Below are 15,725 nucleotides of genomic sequence, written 5' to 3'. Positions count from 1 at the left end.
GCAAGGCCAGCATTTATTGCCCATCCCCAATATCCATCAAAGAGAGCTGTGGCCCTAATACCGACCCCTGGGATACATCGCTGTATACCTCCCTCCAGCCTGATAAACATGTCTTCGCCACTACTCTCTGCTTTGTCTCTTAGCCAACTTTGTATCCATACCATCATTGCCCCAATAATCCCATGGGCTTCAATTTTGCCATGTCTATTGTGCAGCCCTTTCTCGAACGCCTATTCAAAGTCCATATAAATAAACATTAACTGCACTACCTTGAGCAATCCTTTTAACAGGTTTTACGCTAGATTCCTTGGTTAGCAGTACAGCTTGATGGTCATTTTGAAGTAGCAGAAGCATGCCATACTTAAGCTTCTGGATACAGAATTGTCAACCTCGCTCCCCTTTCCCAAAGCCTGTATCCAGCCATTCACCCACTTCCAGGATGAAGTAGTGTTGAGCCTAGTGAATAAGATTCCATTGGAGACAGAAGTTATCAGACATTTTAAGAAACATGTCTGACAGGTTATGACAGCAAGTCAAAATGACTAAATATGGGAAAATCAGTGATTCGTACAATTCATATCACATGGGAGCTGAAAGCCTTCTTATTTGCTGAGTAAATCAAGCAAGAGAACTTCCCCTTACCCGCAAATATTTTCAAACATAAAAGATAGAGGTGAAAAAGAATTCGCACTATTTTCATAGTTATAAGCCATAGAAGAAGTCGTCCTAATTCAGATAATTGTATTCCATTTAGACAGAAAACACAATACTGTTGTATCCATGGAGATTCTTACAATATCCAGCAGGCTACACTACTACTCTGTTGCACCTTTCCAATAGAGCAAACAATTACAGAAAACTTTCGATTTACCAGCACCTAAATAACCGGAAATCTCGGTTAACCAGCAAAATTCAGGAGTAGGTTCAGGTGAGTTTTATTACTTGCCTTCCTCCATCTGTTGCTGTGCAAGGGTGTGGCTGCAGCTGTTGCTAAGCTACAGAGACGCTTGCAACTTGTGGCCATTGTTCTGAACCTGTTGCTAAGCAACAGGGTTTGTTGCTTTATACGGAGCTCTCGGCTCCGTATCTTTTACTATAGCTTTTGGTTATCCGGAATTTTTGATGAACCGGCACCACGTCGGTCCCGGATAAAAAAAAGTTTCCTGTACCCGATTGCCAAATGCTTTGGTTTAGTTTTATATAAGTAGCTACCAACATATGCACTTCAACCAGATGAAACCGCCTCTCAATCAAAAAAGTTGAGATGGTGAACATATCTTTGGCACAATGATCTTGAGATAAAATTCCAATCCATCTTTGGCAAAAATGCCACACCTGCAAGCCAAGCTGAATATATACACCATCAAGATAATTCATGAATTCTACTTGCAGAATCAAGTGCAAGCAGGGCAGCTATCTTAAATGTAAAAAAAATTGACGAACACACAATTTTCACTGGTTCTGGCATTAACTTGTTCCAACTATTTCCAAACAAGACCTGTCTCCCATGCAGGAGTTAGTTGATCACAGTACTTTAATAAAATGAGAGATCACAGGTTGCTCGCAAGCCAAAAATACTGCCACAAACTATGAGAATAAGGCAACATTTCTTAATTAACTAGATCCAAGATAGGGTGTCTGTTGCTGCAATTCTAGACAAGTTGAAACTGTATAGGATCAGACACATACCCTGTAGGTCACCCAGTCATTCTCACCCTTCATCTGGATCAACAGACCTAATCCGAAGAATCCAGATGGGCCAACTGATTTTTATAATTGGAAAATGTATTTCTTGGACCTTCCCAAGTAGTCACACTATGGTGACCACCTGGATCTAAAAATAAAAGCAACAAGCATATTGGGCTGCTTTCCTGAAGGATAGCAGAGGTAACCAAACTACTCAAATTTCAACTCAAGCGTTCCCTCCCCAATGTGCCCAGCATTTTCTGTTTTTATTTCAGATTTCCAGCATCTGCTTTTGTTTCTGCTTTTTGTTCAAATTTCAACCTGCAGAGATACCAAGGAGAGCATGGTTGGTCCAGACTTTCAGGCATGTAATAAGAGGTAGGTGGAAACACTAAATTAAAAGGAAAATACCAGTCTGAAAACAGCCCCATTCATCATCGTGTCACCATCTTGATATGGGCCTTCACTGTGAAGGAAATCAGAATCTTTAGGTCTGAGGTTCTTCAACTTAGTGCACGACAGAGTGGTATGCAATAAAACCTGGGACCAGAGTGGTCTGTGGCTGAGCTAGCTGATCTGAACCCAAATAGTTGAGGCAATATATAATAAAAAGATAGACAGAATGGAAAATAAAATAATCAGCCATGTGTTTCCATCCAATGACCTATGCTAGAAAGTACACAACTGGGAATGACAAGTTCTTTGAACAAAACAACCATTCCAAGAAAGTCACACTGTTTTGTTTTAGCCAGTCCCTCGGAACCGAGGATGACTTGCTTCCACATTAAAAATGAGTTCTCAGGTGACTGATGAGTCCAATGCGGGACCTACAGTCTCTGTCACAGGTGGGGCAGACGGTGGTTTAAGGGGCGGGTGGGTGGGGTGCTTGGGTCGACATGCGCTCCTTGTGCTGCCTGCGCTTGGCATCCGCTTGCTCCCGGCGAAGAGACTCGAGGTGTTCGGCGCCTTCCCGGATGCTTCTCCTCCACTTTGTGCGGTCTTGGGCCAGGGATTCCCAGGTGTCGGTGGGGATGTTACACTTTTTCAAGGAGGCTTTGAGGGTGTCCTTGAAGCGTTTCCTCTGCCCACCTGGGGCTCTCTTGCCGTGCCGGCGCTCTGAGTTGAGCGCTTGTTTTGGGAGTCTCGCAGCGGGCATGCGGACAATGTGACCCGTCCATCGGAGCTGATCGAGCGTGGTCAAAGCATCGATGCTGGGGATGTTGGCCTGAGCAAGAACACCGACGTTGGTGCGCCTATCCTGCCAATGGATTTGCAGGATCTTGCGGAGGCAGCGTTGGTGGTACCTCTCTAGTGCTTTGAGGTGCCTGCTGTACATGGTCCATGTCTCCGAGGCATACAGCAGGGCGGGTATCACTGCTGCCCTGTAGACCATGAGCTTAGTGCCGGGTTTGAGGTCCTGGTCTTCAAACACGCTCTTCCTCAGGCGACCGAAGGCTGCACTGGCACACTGAAGGCGGTGTTGGACTTCGTCGTCTGCCCTTGTTGACAGTAGGCTCCCGAGGTATGGAAAGCGTTCCACGTTGTCCAAGGCCTTGTCGTGGATTTTGATAATCGGGGGGCAGCACTGTGTGGCGGGGGCAGGTTGGTAAAGGACCTTTGTCTTGCGGATGTTTAATGTAAGGCCCATGCTCTCGTATGCTTCGGTGAAGGTGTTTACGATGGTTTAGAGTTCGACCTCCGAGTGAGCGCAGACACAAGCATCGTCTGCATACTGTAATTCGATGACAGAGGATGGGACAACCTTGGATCTGGACTGGAGGCGACGGAGGTTGAACAGTTTCCCGTTTGTTCTGTAAATTAGCTCCACTCCAGTGGGGAGCTTACTGAGGGTGAGATGGAGCATTGCAGCAAGGAAGATTGAGAAGAGCGTTGGTGCGACGACAGCCTTGCTTGACCCCGGTTCGTACGTGAATTGGGTCTGTGGTGGAACCGTTGGTCAGGACCACTGCTTGCATGTCGTCGTGAAGCAGGCGGAGGATGGTGACAAACTTTTGAGGGCAGCCGAATTTGAGGAGGACACTCCATAATCCCTCACGGTTGACAGCGTCGAAGGCCTTTGAGATCAAAGGCGGCCATGTACAGTGGTTGGTGCTGGTCCCTGCATTTCTCTTGTAATTGACGTGCGGTGAAGATCATGTCCATTGTGTCCCTTAGTGGGCGGAATCCGCATTGCGACTCTGGGGGGAGCTCTTCAGCCACTGGGAGGCGGCGATTGAGGAGGATTCTTGCGATGACTATTGAAAACAAGTGGCACTAGCATTCTAAGGCTACTTCCCACTTCTAATCCATGCAAAACGAGGTCTTGACTATCCAGAAACTGCCAAATGTAAAAGCAGAGAGACCCCTTTCTGCCTACATCGTTGCTGTCCTGCTTGCTTTAGACTCGAGTTCTGACACAAAATCTCCACAGGGGCTTGAAGATGATACTTCCTCCTCAAAAAGCACAGATTCTGCTCCATTTCATCGAAGCTAGATCTTCAGGTCCATCTCTAGGATTGTAGCAAGACTCTTGACACGAATTGCAGCTCTGCACAATAAAGTTATTTGATCCCCAAATATACTTTCCCTGAAAAAGTTTTATTTGTAGATCTACCAGAACCCCCCACCCCAGACTTGCACCCATGCATACCTGTGAAGCAGAATATATTTAGCTCCAGTTGGCCACCATGTCAAAAGTACAAGTGGCAGAGCACTACAGTAGGTTGACTGGCCAACATTAATATTGTTCAGGTCGCCCTGAACTCTGAAGCTTGAGCAATTGAAACATCACGTTTCCCCAAGACAAATTGAGCAAGTATACACCATTCACATTTCCCTTCAACTGGGAAATAATTCAAGGTCTGCAAACTGCAAAACAATCCCTATTGATGCCATGAAACTTTAACTTCAATTCCCTTTTATCTAAATCCAAATCTGTACCTTCCCAATGCATTAAATCATTTCTTCTGAAACCACACACAGTATTACGTAACACGTTAATTCCCGTTATACACTGACTGCAGATACTGTGAAAATTAGGCCTGTAAAAGCAGTTTCAGCTATTTAAATTGGCTCAGCTAAAATCAATCACATTACTAGCCCTGCTCATATTCCCTGAACCCAGTTCTAAATACCGCAGCTCAAAAATATAGAAGCACATTTAAAAAGACCTTTTTCTTTCAAGTGTGACCCAACGCCACACTGTTAATACAGGCCATCTCCCTCTCACCTGGGCCCTCAGCAGCCCCGCTGCTCCTTATGCCTGTGCACGTCACATTCCAATAGCTCTGGAATGCAACTTGTGTCAGGATATGTGGGAGTAAGAGATGGGGAGGGAGAGAAACTGTAAATAAAAATAAGCACATGGAGTTGCTTTCTAACTGCAACAAGTGTCCACCAAGCAAAGCTTTACTCAAGCCTTCAAAGTTGTAAGTGAGTGACTGATAGCCTTGGGGTTTTCTCCCATTGTGAATGTAACAAATCCATGTTAAATGTAATGGAGTTACCTAGCACGTCTCTGCAGAAAATTTTGGGGGGTTTGAATAAAATGGAAGCAGTCACCCCCACAAGTTACTATCCTAAAACTTCCTAAAGTGGTTTTGGCAGAGGACTGAGAGCAGGTTGCCAGAGTAGCATTCAAATTTATTCAACAGACCAAGTATTAAAAGGAAACTCCATGCAGTCGTTAGATGTGGTTGCACCGGACTCTTCACATTCCAACAATTCCGCAAGCACACTGGCCACAGAGACTCTGGAAATAATCAGTTTCTTGCTGGTACAGACATACTGACAATAGAATGCCACAACATGTTAAGAGCGTTCCAGCAAGTTTTCCTCTGGATTAACCGTGCAAGTAGCAATGCAAGGCAAAAACAAACTGGATTCGAATTTAAACTGATGCATTGGACAATCAAAATAATTATACCAATGTCTACAATTCTGATTTCTGCCCAAAACTCTAATTGTAATCCTTTCCCAACGCCACAAAATAAAGCACAGAAAACGGTTAAATTGCCAGAAGCAAACAAATTCAAGCCTCAAATTCATTATTTGGCAAGTAAAAATTATGATTGAAGAAATCCTATGCTTAAACGCAGAGTTTCCATACAAAACAATACAAACAAGCCCTCTGTAAAAATATTTAGAAATCATACAAAGGAAAAGCATTAGAAAGTGCCTGAGACAGTAGGTGAAGTGTTGTGTGCAGTTACCAGCTGAGCACAGCAGTAAGATTTAAAACAGTCTACAAAAAAATGAAAGCAAAGGGAGAAAAATTGAGAAAACTTTTCCGAGTCAGAAAATTGGCAAAATAAAAACACCAATACTACACAGGGTGATAGCAACGTACAGCATTAAAATCACAAGTCAAGTCTTGTATATACCTGACTGTCCATTTAAAGGAAATTCCAGTTTCCAAACAACGGTTTATTGCAGAGACCAGTTCATTTTGAATGATTTCATCTCCATTACAAGGGTCAACCAGGCACTTCTTCCCAGACAGCTAACCCTTTTGTTAATGGGATTCTAGATTTTATTTTCCTCTCCCAGAATGCACGATGATTGTGCTCACCTTTGTTGCTTGTTACCAAGGAAATCAGTGGGGTTGGGGGAGGAAGTGCCCTCCAAACCAATACAATGGAAAAAATCAATATATTGGTTCTAGCAAATAGAGAGTGTCCTGTTCAATAAAAACCACACAATGGTCTGCCTTAATACGCAGTTACATCACAATGGTGGAGGCTTTGTATGACAGTAAAGAAGTGTATAGTTTTACAAGAAAAGTTTGCTTTGAAAATAATGTGCAGAATATAGCCTCCATATATAAATCAAATGCGTCACTGCTGTACATCAATGCCAAATACTTCAAAAAAATTAAGAAACTTTGCTATAAACTGCAGCTTTCTAAAGATGACTTTCCAGCCTATCGTGTCCACAAAGTCACACATTAACAACATTTTACGGCAAAAAAGACAAGCTGATAAGCAATTGATGGGAGAAAATCGTGCAAACAACTTAAAATTACTCCAGATTCCCTAGCAAATGTTCCAATCTTTAAAACAGTGGTAAACTTCAACGAATTTTAGCGATAACAGACAAGTTGCCATCCAATCTGAAACAAACTATCATAGACTTCCAGCTAAAAGGCACTTGCAGCTTTTCCCACCTGTTCGGAACGCAGGAGTGAAAGTGGACCCTTTATAGAGTACACATGATAAATGTCAGTAAAATTAAAGGCCAGAATTTACTGTGTCCCTCTCACCTGCCAGTAGGTGGCACAACCCAAGATGATTATCAGCAGACATGTACTCTCCCAGTGCCATTAAGGAAAGCAGGGTCACAGCCACAATTATTGTTTAGGTAGTCCAGGTAATCAAATATTTTTCTTACCCAACAAAATCCTAAAGTTCTACCATAAACATCTAGCATAAACTTAATACTAATCTGGAGTTACAGTAACATTGACTGTATAACCCATCACAGGATGTAAAAAATGAACACAATTAAGTGCTAAGTAAAGAGTTGCAGTCAGAATAGAGTGTACACAAACGAAAAGACAGCAACAAGACCAACTAGGCTAGCCAGACATAATGTAAACGGGGTACACCATCAACCCACCCACTCGCCTAGTCCTGCAATCTTCAAGGAGAGTGAAGCTTGGAACAGAAAAATCAAATACCCCATTCAGCAAACTCTTGATCTCATCCAGGCTATATGGTAGAGGTGGGAAGTGGAATGAGTCATTCCTTGCTACATGTGCATTCCTCAGGGATTGTACTGGAGAAAACCTCCACTAATGCTGAATTGAAGCAAGGAAGTGCGGGAGGAAGATAAAAGCATTTAAAAAGTATAATGAACTATGTATACTACAGAGCAAGGATAAACTTACATTCAGATAGCGCCTTATGTCACATCTCAAAATGTCCCCGAGGAGCTCAGTGCAAGTGCAGTCACTGTTGCTTTGTAGGTCATCACAGCAGCCATTTTCTGCACAGCGAGGACTCACAACAATCAGTGAGATGAATTACAATCCTAGTTAAACCTACTTTTCTTCATGGTACTTGTTGAGAAAACATTGGCCAGGACAGAATGTACCATGGGATCTTTAACATTTACGCAAGCACACAGGTTGAACCTGCATTTTTAACATTTCACCCCAAGGATAGCAGTTTCAGTGCTGCACTGTCCTGGATCAGGAATTTGAGTCACGACCCTGAGGAAGAAATAAAACTTGATCTTAATCACTATTCAGTGACTTTTGCTGGGAGTGGGGTGGGGGGCAGGCAGGGGGATGGCCATGTGGACAAAACCAGGTCCAGCTAGAAGGCTTGCCCCTCCTCCTTACTCATTGTCTATGAGAAATTACCATTTACACAAGGTATCAAAGCAACTGCCAGCACCCATAGAATCAGGCTCTGGCAATAGTCAAGTGGGAGGAGAAATGGATGAGGGCATGGGAGAAAGAAAGTGAAACTTGTGCACTGTCCCACACCAACAATGAGGCAGGTATCATGGTAGACAACAACAGGATGGTGACGTTACATTTGCTACAGAATCACATCCACTCAAAGTGTGAATGCTATTTTCTGTTACAGCTACAGATCAAGACTCAGTTTTGTAAAACAGGAGTATACATACACACCATCATCTAGGTTGACTAAATATAAAGCAACAACCACACACACACACACAAAGCAGAGTTGTTCAAACTGTTAATTTACTACTCCTCAATACACTGCTACACATCATAACAGACCTCAGAATTCACAAACTGCTAATGCCAAGTCTAGCCGAGGACTCCACAGGCAGGTCCTACAACACCATGCGTCTCGTATCAAGTACTGTTTGTTGGATTTCTCTCATGCTAATATCTCTGCTACTACTTAACTATCTCCTGATCTCCAGTTAAGCACTTCATAGGGGTGCCACGTGTGTGCACGCATTCCTTCTCTTTCAAATGCTGTTCATCTGTAGTTCATCTTCCAGTGTGAAGGGTCCACACCCGAAACATTAACTGAATGTTTCCAGCATTTTCTGTTTGCTACCAACCCCGCCCAAGAATAAATTGCAATGCTGCTTCCAGAGGCTGCAAATACCACCTTGCAAAATGATTTCGCTCCCTAACTCCAGAAGCAAAGCACTCGGTCTTTGATATTTCCACTCAGCCATGGATCTGCTATTTTATTCAGATTCTGTGGGCTAAGCTCTCAGCCTATCCCTACAATCCAACAATTCTATTTTACTATTGCCGGCCTGTATGGACTGTTAGATATTGAGGAAGGCTTGGATCCAAAATGGCAATGCTACAAACACATTTTTGCTCTAAAGTCACATTGTATCTTTTCCTGAATCCACTCCGAGTGAATTCAACATAATGGGAATTGATCAATGGAAGCAGTTCCACAATATAAAAGGGATGCAAGCCTCTGCTTCCTCTTCCCAAGCATTACTGCAATCTGGTATTTCTGCTCTCAAGTTAGCACTTTTTACAATTACTCCATCCTCACTTGGATATACTTATGGTTTTACCAGGATTAATAAGCCCATACTAGTTAGCTATCTTACATTACATAGCATATTCTAAAAGACAGCCAACACCCTAGGATATTAGAAAACTGCAAGTCATGATGAATCTCATGGCACAAGTCACGACGTCATGACTCCCTCAGTAGGGAGTGTCAGGACATCCCAAAGCGCTTTACAGCCAATTAAGTACTTTTCAAGCGACGTCACTGCTGGAATGTAGGAAACATGGCAGCCAATTTGTGCACAGCAAGCTCCCACAAACAGCAATGTGAACCAGATGATCTGTTTTCATGATGTTGGTTGAGGGATAAATATTGGCCAGGACACTGGGGAGAACTCCCCTACTCTTCTTCAAATGGTGCCATGGGATCTTTTATATCCACCCAAGAGGGCAGGTGGTGCCTCCGTTGCATATCCGACAGTGCAGCACTCCCTCAGTACTGCACTGCAACGCCAGTTTGTATTACATGTTCAAGTCTCTGGAGTGGGGCTTGAACCCACAACCTTGACTCAAAAGAGAGAGGTTACAGCAGTGGTTGGCACGTGTACAGTTCATACACAAACTATGTACAGATTTAAACCACAATAATGCAAACCAACATTCAAATTAAATTCAGCTTTCGCATTAATTTGTCCTGTCATAGGTTTTCAAACTGGAGTCTACCAGAACCTCGGTTGTCCGCAAGGGGATCCACAAGGTCATTAGAATTCTGGCTGTCTAGTTCCCAGGCAGACATATCAGAGTTGCAATGCTGGTGTCTAGAGAAGTACTTGTTGATTTACATTATTTCTGTTGATGGAGACTAATAAGCTTTTCCTGCACAATAGCACTGTTAACCTTTGGTTAGCTGACTGCCTTTTGAAAGTAACAGAAGAATGACATACAGTGTATACGCAAATAACTGCCCTGTGATTAGTGACGACATCTGTTTTCTAATAACTACTAGTACTGAACCCCTTGAAGAATAATCCCGATCATCCGGTGCATTAAAGCGCCAACACCACTGTACCCATAACCCACACCACTACCAGTTTGAAATATGAAGAGACCATGAGAATACATTGAGGAAATAGCTTCTTCCAGCGTGGCACTGTTTCTATGGTTGCTTATTTGACATGCCACACAAAGCAGGGTATTCACTTCCCCGAACTTAGGAGAACGCTACATCAGATGCACACAGGCAGCACACAGACAATTATTTACAATCAAGCTCATTTCTGCTACAGTATTCACAATTATATATTTTTTTTTTGCAAATTCTTACTTGGTTCATACTGGCCTGCCGATGTGTTTCTGGGTCAGGTACTCCCACATTTTTCTTATCTCAGTATATCCATGCTCAGCCTTGGCATGTTTGCATAACCGCTTAAAACAAATGGCCAGCACAGAAGAGCACTGCAGAAGATCGACAAACTGAAATGCAGGCAAATCGGCCTATGCCTTTACTGCCCTTCAATTGGAGGGGAAGGGAGTGAATTCTCCCCCTCTGTTTATTATACCCTTCAAATCCTAACAAGGCCTTTAATGTTTCCAGGTCCAACCCACAAAAAGCCAGCCAAGTGGCTACTTCGATCTCTACGTAGTTGAGTTTTGAACTGCAAGGACAGAATGAACAGGCCTACCTCAGCACAGCAGCCTTGTGCAAATGTCCTACAATTATTGTATATTTAAACTGTATTTACCAGAATTAGTATGCATACGCAATAGGGATCCAAAAGAGCCTGAAAACACCCATCTTAAAAGCTGTTGCATTATAATGTCACTGCATATGCGACTAGAATATCTTTGAAGTACAAAAGGCACTGTCTGGACAGAATGTCCTCAGCATATCTCGTCACATCAGTCAATAGATACAGAGCAAAGCCATTAATGTCCACCCAAACCCACAGTATTTGTATGCCATCAACATTCCTTGTGTGAACTCAAAAGATGCGAGTCTCAATTTTAGTTGTTTGTGTTACGCATCAGCAAATGATCTGCTTTCGGAAGAATGTCCTCAGTAACAAAATGGCCGACAATTTTACAAGTGAGGACTTCCTGAAAATGTTTAGGATTGGTGTATTACAGGACTGAATTTTAGACATTCTATTATAGCAATCACTGAAAAAATCAGCACTAGGAATTAAGCAGGATAGCATACAAATGTCAAATCCACTTCAGCTCATTACAGATAGGAAATAGGAAAAGTAAATTAACCCACTTGGCTACACGCAAGTTACAAGTAACCACATTGCAAACAGATAGCAAGATCATTCTACAGGTGTCCTGAAGACTGCTGTAAAGATGTGCTGGTTTATTCTTTTCTTCTTCCCCAAAATGAAGATAAAACAAGAGCAATTTAAACAAACTTGACTTCCATATAGTATGCTACTCAGCCCCTTCCCAAACTCTCCTTCAAATGCAAGTTTTGTTGGGGGAGGAGGTAGAATCAAGGACAAGATTCCAACAGATCACATTTAAAATAACTGAAATCTCAGGTACTTTGTGCACTTATCAATGAGAACTAGGACAACTCCAACCATCGCCGATTCAAAAACATGGTTTGGGGGGGGGGGGGGGGGGAAGAAAGGTTTTAACCTACAGGGAACTCTCTTTTATCCGGCACCGCCGTGGTGCCGGTTCATCAAAAATTCCGGATAACCGAGAGCTATAGTTAAAAGATACGGAGAGCTGAGAGCTCCGTATAAAGCAACAAACCCTGTTGCTTAGCAACAGGTGCAGAACAATGGCCACAAGTTCCAAGCGTCTCTGTAGCTTAGCAACAGCTGCAGCCACACCCTTGCACAGCAACAGATCGAGGAAGGCAAGTACAATATGAAGTAAAACTTACCTGAATCTACTCCTGAATTTTGCCGGTTAACCGAGATTTCCGGTTATTTTAGGTGCCAGTAAATCGAGAGTTTCCTGTACTATGGTATACTTAACAAGGTCACACTTTGAAGAAATCCACAAATAAACCTAGAATCCAAGCGTTTCAGTACTTCAACTGTCAAGATGCAGATGTACGGGTGTCGTTGTCCCTTTTAGCCCCAGAGACTTGCAAAGAAACTCGAGATGTTTTTAAGCTGTGCATTAATTTCAATAAAATGTAGTTCATAGAAATTTACAGCACAGAAGGAGGCCATTCGGCCCATAGTTTGTGTGTATGTCCAGCTGCAGCTCTCCCTCCCCTAAATATTTTGCAGTTTGATGGGGAATCTCTTCCATGGTATCTTTTAACTCTCGCCTTTCTAAAGATTACTTTTAAAAAGTAGGTTTGAGTAGTAGTTTCTCCATAACCTCCCACCGGACCCCCAAAACAATTCCTGCTTTGCTCAGACAAGCCTCAGCTTTCCAAAGATATTTTTAAAACAATGTCAGTTTGCATACATTTTCTGCTTCCCTCTCCTCCACCCTAAGCTTTTAAGAGATTTATTGGGGAAATGCTCCCAATTTACTTTTTAAGCTCTGGTCTTTCCAAAGATGATTTACCAACAACAAAAAATGTAGACTGATGTGTAGCTGTTCCTTTTCCCTCAGGTCTGCAGGAGAAATTTTCCAAAAAGACCAATTCAGAAATGCATAGCAAAATATAGATTGATGTGTAGTTACAGCCACTCTCTTCCCTCTCTTCCACCACCCGCACTACCACTTTGATTCGGAGTTTAACAGGAAAACGATTCTGGCCAATCCAAGAATAATTCAGATAAAATAAAACGCAGCACGATGTGCATCTATTGCCCTCACTCAGTTGCAATTTAACAAGTAAACTCTCCCAAAGATATTTTCAACTCTGGTTTCTCTAAAGATAAAATGAAATCTGGATCAATACACAACTGTATCTATTCTCCTTTCTAACCTCAAACTTTCACTTTAAGTTACTTTTTAATAAAAGAAAATCAAATGCAGATAGTGGTCTAGCTGCAGTTATTGCCCTTCAACCCCGTTAGCTCTGCAACTTAATGGGGAAACTCTCCAAAAACGTATTAAATTCTGATCTTTTCAAAAGAAATAAAATTGAAATTCAGACTGGAGGTGCAGCCATTTATTCCTTCTTTTAGATTTGCATTTTAAACGAGGAAGCTCTCCCAAAAAGATTATTTGCAACACTGATCTTGCCAGAGGAATAAAATTGAAATGCAAGACTGTTGCAGCTAAACACTTCGCTTTGGCTTTGCAGTTTTATGGGGAAAGCTTCCAAAAAGATAAACATATTTCCCCTCTTTCCATTTTTAGGTTTGCAATTGAAAAAGGTAAAACTTGCCCACATTTATATAGAATCACATGAAATTTACATCACAGAAGGAGGCCATTCGGTTGTTTTCTTTGGAACAGAGCAGGCTGAAGGCAGATTTAATTGAGGTGTATAAAATTATGAAGGACCTAGAGTGGATATAAGAACCTATTTCCCTTAACAGAGATGTCAATAACTAGAGGGCATATATTTAAAGTAATTGGTAGAAGGATTAGAGGGGAGTTGTGAACTTTTTTCACCCAGAGGGGGGTCTGAAACTCACTGCCTGAAAGGGGGGCAGAGGCAAAAACAGTCATCACATTTAAAAAGTATTTGGATATGCACCTGAAGTGCTGTAACCTACAGGACTACAGACCAAGAGCTGGAATATCTGCACTCCTCTAATTCTGCCCTCTTGAGCATCCCTGATTATAACTGCTCCAGCCTCTAAGAGAGAAGAGAGATAGGTGGCCGTGCCTTCAGCTGCCTGGACTCCAAGCTCTGGAATTCCCTCCCTAAACCTCTCCGCCTCTCTTTCCTCCTTTAAGGCGCGACTTAAAACCTACCTCTTTGACCAAGCTTTTGGTCACCTGCCCAAATTTCTCCTTACATGGCTCGGTGTCAAAATTTGGCATCTTATAACACTCCTGAGAGGCGCCTTGGGACATTTTACTACATTAGTGGCGCTATATAAATACAAGTTGTTGTTGTTGAAACTGGGATTAGAAAAGACTTGCATTTATACAGCGCCTTTCACGACCACCGGACGTTCCAAAGTACTTCACAGCCAGTGAAGTACTTTAAGTGTAGTTACTGTTGTAATGTAGGAAACGCGGCAGTCAATTTGCGCACAGCAAGCTCCCACAAACAGCAATGTGATAATGACCAGATAATCTGTTTTTGTGATGTTGATTGAGGAACAAATATTGGCCAGCTCCCCCGCTCTTCTTCAACTTAATCTTTCCCGTCCACCCGAGGGGGCAGACGGGGCCTCGGTTTAACGTCTCATCCGAAAGACGGCACCTCCAACAGCGCGGCGCTCCCTCAGCACTGCACTGGGAGGGTCAGCCTGGATTTTTGTGCTCAAGTCTCTGGAGTGGGGACTGTGAACCCACAACCTTCTGACTCAAGAGACTGCTGCCCACCGAGCCACTGGCTGACACTACAGGCTGGATTGGGCTCTTTTATTGGCCGGCACAAACACGATGGGCCGAAGGGCCTCCTTCTGTGCCGTAAATCTATATTTTTTTTTTAATGATTAACGCCAAATGCAGACGGCCGTTCCACTAATAATGCTGCTCTCCTCCCCTTCTTTCAAGAGTGGGGGAATACCTTGACGCAGTCGATCGGGTACATCACGCAGTGCTCCAGCACGCCGGCCACGGCTCCGGCGATCATATGGGTGGAGGTGGAAACGGTCTCGGGCAGGCTTTCGTACTCTGGCTCGCTGCTGCTGCTGCTGTTGCTGCTATTACTGCTATTACTGCTGCTGCTCTTCTCATCCGAGAAATTGTCCATAATATTGAAAAAGCGGCGGGGCGGAGACGGCGGGTTCACCAAGATGTCGAAGAAAGGAGCGGGCGACGGCGGCGTGGAGGAGGAGGCCTGTGAGGAGGAGGAGGCGGCGATGGCCACCGAGCCGGCCGCGATGCTGCTAGCGGTGCTGAGGTGATTGGCGGCCTTGCCGTTCCCGTTGGCGATCGCTTCGGCCCGCTCCGGTACTTTGATCCTCACGCCATCATTTCCAAATTCCATCGGGGAATAAAAAAACTTGGCGGCTTTTTTTTTTCCCCTCCCTTGATTATTATTTTTTTCCCTCACACACACACGTTATTTTTTTTAAATTTTCATTCGACGCATCGGCCTTTATAAAGAGCCGGCCACATCCCCGCCCCTCACCGTCACCATCCTACTTGCTGCTGCTGCTCCGGGCCTCAGCTCGCAGCAGGATGAAGGGGGTCAAAATGGGGGCCGATCGACTCTGACGTACCGCGATTTTTCCCAACCCCTCTCTCCCTGCCCGCTCAACCCAACTTCGACCGGCCGAGAGAAGGGAGGGGCGGGGCCCAACAACTCCCCGCCCCCCCTCCTTCGCTTCCCGCCCTCCGATTGGTCCTACCTGCTGATTGACACCGCCGCCTTCGCCGCCCTCCTCCCTCCCGATTGGCTGCTGCACCTGTCATTCAACGGCCGCCGCTCCCGATTGGCTGCCCCGCCTGTCACTCAACGGCCGACCGCCCCTCAACACTCTAGGTTGCACGCGCTGGGAGTTTCTCACCGGCTCTCTCAACCTCGCTTGAT

At 43.9% G+C, this 15,725-nt stretch overlaps 1 protein-coding gene across 1 annotated transcript in view; it reads right to left on the bottom strand.

Annotated features, from left to right (window-relative positions):
• The window catches only part of slc25a28 (solute carrier family 25 member 28), a 61,943-nt gene extending 46,460 nt beyond the window's left edge, over positions 1-15,483 (bottom strand). The window contains exon 1 of the mRNA XM_085994264.1: positions 14,757-15,483. Coding sequence (XP_085850390.1) covers positions 14,757-15,179 — 423 coding nt within the window. The 5' untranslated portion in view covers positions 15,180-15,483. The remainder of the gene's footprint in view (positions 1-14,756) is intronic.
• Between the last annotated feature and the right edge of the window lie 242 nt (positions 15,484-15,725).

Source organism: Somniosus microcephalus, chromosome 8, assembly GCF_052327205.1.
Source record: "Somniosus microcephalus isolate GS21.2 chromosome 8, FLI_Smic_1.0, whole genome shotgun sequence".
NCBI classification, from domain to species: Eukaryota; Metazoa; Chordata; class Chondrichthyes; order Squaliformes; family Somniosidae; genus Somniosus; species Somniosus microcephalus.
Note: the sequence above shows the minus strand (reverse complement) of the source record. Positions and strands in the feature narration are given on the sequence as shown.